General features: G+C 40.6%; 1 protein-coding gene across 1 annotated transcript; it reads left to right on the plus strand.

The window, feature by feature from the left end:
• Nucleotides 1-205: 205 nt before the first annotated feature.
• Nucleotides 206-2,429, plus strand: LOC133281901 (uncharacterized). The gene is made up of 2 exons (XM_061477791.1): nt 206-1,501; nt 2,100-2,429. The coding sequence occupies exons 1-2, from the start codon at nt 238-240 to the stop codon at nt 2,312-2,314; spliced, it is 1,479 nt and encodes a 492-aa protein (XP_061333775.1). The 5' UTR covers nt 206-237; the 3' UTR covers nt 2,315-2,429.
• The last annotated feature ends 4,301 nt before the right edge of the window (nt 2,430-6,730 follow it).

The raw sequence follows: 6,730 nt of genomic DNA on the forward strand, positions 1-6,730 counted from the left end.
ATAGAATCAGGCCCCCTGAGTGCTAGCTGGTTGGCTCAAGCCTGTGAGCTGTATGCATTGTGGAAAGCATTAGTGTCACTAAAGGGAAAGGATGGAACTATATATACAGACTCACGCTATGCGCTCGGAGTAGTGCACACTTTTGGAAAAATATGGGAGGAAAGAGGATTTGCTAACTCACAGGGAAAAGAACTAATACACCCGGAATTAATTCGGCGAATTCTGGGGGCATTGAAAATGCCGAATAAAATAGCAGTTGTACATATAAAGGGACACCAGCGAGGTACAAGTTATCAAGTTAGGGGAAATAATGCAGCTGATACAGAAGCAAAACGAGTGGCAGGCAATTATAGTATGATTTTGACTATGCAACAAGTACCTGTTAATAAGAATTTGAGTTTTGAGTCTGCAGAAAAGGAAAAACTAGAACAAATGGGAGCTAAGGAACAAGATGGGAAGTACATATTGCCAGATGGGAGAGAAGTCTTGCCGAAAGGCATAGCACTCGAAATATTTTCAAAAATACACAGTAAAACACACTGGGGAACCCAGGCGTTAGTTGATCATTTCAATCAACAGTTTGCCTGTATAGGCGTATATAATATAGCAAAGACAGTCACGGCAGCCTGCGAGACCTGTCAAAAGGTTAATCGAAACAGCATGAGACAAAGACCTCTTGGAGGACGTTCCCCAGCATACAGACCTTTCTCACACATACAAGTAGATTTTACTGAACTACCTAGGGTAGGGCGTTATAAATATTTATTAGTTATGGTGGATCATTTAACACATTATGTTGAGGCTTTTCCTACCTCCAGGGCAACTGCTAACCAAGTTACTAAAGTGTTACTTGAACACATTATACCTCGATATGGAGTACCTGAAGTAATCGACTCGGACAGAGGAACACACTTTGTGTCAAAAATTGTTAGAGATCTAACAGAAAGCTTGGGTATTAAGTGGGAATACCATACACCATGGCATCCACAAAGTTCAGGAAAAGTTGAAAGGATGAATGGAGAAATCAAAACTATTTTGACTAAATTAATGATAGAAACCAAATTATCATGGATTAAGTGCCTATCCATGGCACTATTAATTCTCAGAACCAGACCCCGAGCAGATGTAGGAATATCAGCGTTTGAAATGGTGTATGGAATGTCTTATAGAATTGAAAGTTCACAAACAAATGTTTTAATTCGAGATCGTGTGATTAATGAATATGTTTCACAATTAGCAGAACATCGTAACAAGCTTTGGGAACATGGACTGATTGTGCAACGACCCCCGTTGGACTTAAAAATTCACAATGTTAAACCTGGGGATTGGATATTGATTAAAGTGTGGAAGGAAGAAACCCTAAAACCCAATTGGGAGGGACCTTATCTTGTTTTGCTTACAACAGAAACAGCTGTCCGGACTGCTGAGCGTGGATGGACTCATGCCAGTCGCATTAAAGGCCCAGTGACGAGACCCCACTGGAAAGTAATCAGTACTCCAGGTGACACCAAGATAACTCTGAAAAGATAACATAATGATAGAGACTTTATTTGATTATTTTGCCGCATTACCTTTTGGTATAAAGTGTGTATTGCTGTTTATATTTGCTATAATTATTTCTCTTTTTTTCTATTATATATGGAAGCGTACAAAGTGTGTTGAAGGAAATTGCTAAACTTATGCAACCACACAATAGTGAATATAGAAGATATGCTGATGTAAATAATATATGTACTCTAGATATACGAATTACGTGTAATAATTTGAACTGCAATTGTTATCCATTTGCTTGTTTTAGGTGTAAGGTATGCCAGGATAAATGGTGGACACACTGTGAATATGGATACCCTCCGATAGGAGCTTGCACACGGTATTGGAAAATCCAAAGAACTCTCACTGAGTGGAAATTAAAACAATTAGAGTCTAAACAAGAAATTATTCGGGAATTCCATGAGTGGTGGAAGATTTTTTTGCCAAAGGAGTAAACCCTCAATATTATTGTTACCACTCCAACGAACCAGTCCCCTTTGTAACTGAAATTTTGGTTATAAAGTGTAGAAGGGAAGTACTAACCGTGCCTTGCTTTGCCCCCCCATTAGTTAAAGCTGCAAAGTGGGAAGCCTATGTAAATAGGCAGAAAGCCCGAAACAGCTACTCTCCTGAAGAATTCCCTTGCTGCCAAGAAGATGGTACACCCCGTGGCTCGAAGCAACCGAGTCGACGGGCGAGGCAGAGGAGGAACAAACTGTGGAGAAAAGAACCAGAGCAATGGGATGCAAAAGCAGCAATGGCCGAACTTCCCCAGGACTGGTAAAAATATACTTAAACTGGCAAAATTGACAGACACCCTTTTTCCTGGTATGCCGTTAGTTTTGTTATTGATAATAACCCAAGCAAATGGAAACCCTCATGAACCTATGGCCTGGAAATTATATAATTTACCAGAGTCAAAATTAATTCAAACTCAGATCGGTCCAGGGAAGTGGAATTTCTCCGTGCATCTATATTCCCTGATACCTATAGAACAGGACTCCCCTGTTTTTACCCCGGATCTAGCAAAGCTTCAGGCCCAATGCAAGGCATTTTATATATGTCCAGCAAGTAACCCTGGCAGAAGTTATTGTAATTATCCAGGTCATTTTTACTGTGGCTATTGGGGTTGTGAAACTATTGCTTCAAATTGGAAAACGCGGGGAGATAAATATATAGATGTAACTTGGGGACCCCCGGGCTGCACTCCCCCAAAGCATGATTTTGATGGACACCCTAGAAGACCCTGTGGCAGCGTGTCCGTGTCCTGTACCAGAACTGAAATCATTATAAAAGAACCCCAAGATGACACATGGTTAGTTGGCCGTATCTGGGGAATTAGATATTGGGAATCAGGAGCGGATAGGGGAAGTTGCTTTAGAATAATTAAAGAAAAGCTTCCTCATGATCCTTTACCAGTAGGACCAAATCTGGTCCTGAATCCACCCACTTTCTCTGAAGAAAAGGTTGCCCCCGCAAGTGTCGCACCCACTTCTCCAGACTCCCTTTCGAAAACAACTAATGGCATTGTATCCAGGGATCTAGAGTTGTCAGAATCCAAAGACCCCTTATGGAATCTAATGCAAGCCTCTTATCGTGCCCTTAATGAAAGCAAACCAAATTTAACTGAGGAATGTTGGTTATGTTATAATGTTAGGCCACCATATTTTGAGGCAATTGGAAAACCAGGTAGGATTCAATGGTCTAATGGTTCAAACCCACGAGAATGCCCATGGAATGACCAGAGGAACCATATGCAAGGAATTACTATTCAATTAGTAACAGGTCAAGGAAAATGTATAGGTACAGTGCCCAAAAAGTATCAACCTTTGTGCAACCGAGCAGTCACTATAGAAAAACACACTATAGAGAAACACAAGAATAAAAATGACAAATGGGCTATCCCGACACCAGGAGCTAAATGGGTTTGTTCAGACATCGGAGTAACGCCTTGCCTATCCCTAAAAGTGTTTAATCAATCTCAGTTTTGCGTACAGGTGATTATTGTTCCTCGTCTGATCTATCACACCTCTGAGGAGGTGTTACACCGTTTTGAAGGAGACCTGAATAGACAAAAACGAGAGCCAATTACAGTGGTAACCTTAGCTACACTGCTGATAGCGGGCGGAGTTGGAGCAGGCACAGGCATAGCCTCCCTAGTAAAAGGTCAGGAATTACAAAGTTTGCAGATGGCTGTAGATGAGGATTTAGCAAAAATAGAACAATCTATCCAAAATTTAGCCACTTCAGTAAAGTCTTTATCAGAAGTAGTACTGCAAAATAGAAGGGGATTAGATCTATTGTTCTTAAAGGAGGGAGGGTTATGTGTAGCTCTCCATGAAGAATGCTGTTCTTTTGCTGACCATACGGGAGTAGTCCAAGACACCATGTCTGAACTCCGGAAAAGGTTAGATCAACGTAAGAAAGATCGTGAGGCGGGCAGGTCATGGTATGAATACTGGTTTAATGTTTCACCTTGGCTAACCACTTTGTTGTCTGCTTTAGCAGGACCGCTTATTATGTTGATCTTGCGACTTATAGTTGGGCCTTGTATATGACGCTATATTTTACACTTTATTAGAGAACGGTTTGACATAGCTAAACTGCTTATTTTAACCACGAGGTCTGGAGCAAAATATAAGGGCGTATCTATTAATGAAGATGAAGATAATGAGAATGAAGATTATTGTGAATGTGTTATGCCACGTAAAAACTATGTTTGTAATTGCGAGATATTGCATTGTAAGTGTTATGATAAATGTTGGGAGTGTAGAAAAAGGATTGCTTGCAGTACCGAGAATGAAAGTAGCGTCTAATAAACAATAATAGGATAAAAAGAAAAAGGGGGGATTGTAAGAAACTAAGGATAAGGGTATTGCTTATTAAGATTTATGTTAAGCCCAATGTAAAGGTTAGACAACAAAAGATATGAAATCGCTTACTCAAACAGTCACCGGTATCAGCTTGTGCAAGATAAGATAACCGCAATCACTTACACAAACTAAACCAAGTACCCTTATACAAACATAGCAGATGTTGACTAAAGATAACTGTAAGATGTTTCAGGAACTGGCAGAAATAAGACAAAACAACTCCATATAAGGACATATGGGTAAAAGGTCAACTATAGGATAAAGGAGGAAGACTTCTTACTTCAGCCTCAACGACCACCAGGAGACAGAAGTGACCCCCTAGCAACAGCTGAAGCATGCGCAGAGTACCTCCACTACTTCATGAGCACGGAAGTAAAGATGTATAAAAAGGGGCTGTTTGAACTGCTCAGCACGGCAGTTGGCGGAGCGCAGACTCCCCTGTCGTCCAGAGCTGTTTTTGCTCATATCCTACTTGCTATAATTAATAAAATTTTAATTGGATTATGATCTGTTATGGTCTCAATTTATAACATCCTAATAAGGATTTCCAAGAATTTAGTATGCATAAAAATTTTATGCATTCTTATTTGTTTTTCAATTTGTGCTTCTTTTTGACCTTTTTTTTTTGTTTGTTTGTTTTGTTTTTCTTTTCCTTGGTGGCCAGGAGCTCCCCCATCTGTAACAAATTCTTTTCCCTCTGAATTAACGCCGAATAAATTGCTCCTGTATCCACTAAAATTCCACTTTATTTCCTCTGGTCTCTAGTTTTAATTTAACCAGTGGATCTACTAGGGCAGATTCCCCAGGTCCCTTGCCAGTCTAGTTTCAATTCAGCCACCGGAGTCACTCCATGGCACTCTCCCCCCAGGGCAGTGGCAGTCTCACTTCCAACGTCCAAAACTCTCCACAGCACACACACACCGATCCGGTCCCGTAGGAGAAGAACCCACTTCCCCCACCTTTGTCCGACATTCCTCCTTCACCAGTTTCAAAACATTCAACAACCCCTCAGTCCCGTCTATCAACATGTCTGTTCCCACTTGTTTGCCTGCCCCAGCACCCATCCCGTGCTCAAACACAGGAGCTGCTCGAGCTCCCCTCCTTTCCCAGTTTTCCCTTTTTTTTTTTCTTCTCACAGCTGCTTACCCTGCTCTGCAGGGGTTACAGATGTCTGCCTCTGCAACAGCACTTCTGGGTTAATGTGAATGTGTTGCTTGCTGCCAGTGACAGAATCTCCTCCTCCTTATCAGTATCTTATAGGACAGATATAAAGGATGCTCCTCTCAGAGGTAACTGTGATATATAATTTTTCCAATATCACAGGCTGAACAACATCTCTCCTGCTTAGCTTTCTGGTTTTCTCTGTCCTTTTTCAAAGCCAAAATTAGGGATCTGGCAGAGCTATATTAATTTCACATTCTGTCTGCCACTCCGGGTGGTTTCTTAAAGTGAAAAACCTATCTGTATATAGTACTTCATCCCATTTTCCTGGCCACCTCAAAATCAACATTAGTTGTAACAATGTATTATAATTCAAAGTTCCATTTTTAGGCCATTTCTCCTGATCACAGAATTGTAGAATTAACCAGGTTGGAAAGGACCTTTAAGATCAAGTCCAACCATTACCCCATTACTGCCAAAACCACCACTAAGCCATGTCATTAAAGGCCTCATCTCAATGTTCTTTGAACACTTCCAGGGACACTGATTCCACCACTTCCCTGGGCCACCTGTTCCAATCCTTGATCACCTTCTGGTGAAGAAATTTTTCCTAATACCCAGACTAAGCCTCCCCATGCCCAGCTGGAGACATGTCATTATGAGATTAAAATGTAGTGGTTTTGTTTGGGTTTTTTTTTTTTGGTTGTTTTTTTTTAATAACTCTCCTACAATTCAACCATTTTCATTGCTTTATATAATTAAATTCACTAAGAGTTACCAGACAATGGGAGCTATAGCCCCATTTTCTGGTCTGACAAATTTAAAATAAATAAATTATACATGTACACACTGCCATAAAGGATCCTCTGCCTTAGGCATCAAGCATCCTTAAAGAACTGCTATCAAACCCTAACACATGACAGACAGAAGGAGGAATCCAAGTCAGGGAAAATTCCATATCAAATTGGAATAATGCTTAGCAGTCTCCAGAACAATCCAAGTCTGGAAAGGCAAATCAAACACATATAGATGATGACCATGGGAAAGAGTCATTTCATTGACACACTGTTCTCTTTCCATATCATTCCTGAATGTCTTATGGGTTTTTTACGGATATAATAAATAGGGGGCTAATACCTGTCCTCTGGTAATCAACTTCAGAAACT

This window comes from Pezoporus flaviventris, unplaced genomic scaffold (assembly GCF_033815535.1).
Source record: "Pezoporus flaviventris isolate CSIRO_AGI_PZ_B2104156 unplaced genomic scaffold, CSIRO_AGI_Pfla_v1 ptg000109l, whole genome shotgun sequence".
NCBI classification, from domain to species: Eukaryota; Metazoa; Chordata; class Aves; order Psittaciformes; family Psittacidae; genus Pezoporus; species Pezoporus flaviventris.

Bases quoted from the DNA above. Each gene is read 5' to 3' on its own strand.
- LOC133281901 (XM_061477791.1), top strand. From the start codon at position 238: ATGCCGAATAAAATAGCAGTTGTACATATAAAGGGACACCAGCGAGGT. The intron at 1,502-2,099 runs GTGACACCAAGA...CCCCCCCATTAG, and splicing joins GAAAGTAATCAGTACTCCAG to TTAAAGCTGCAAAGTGGGAA.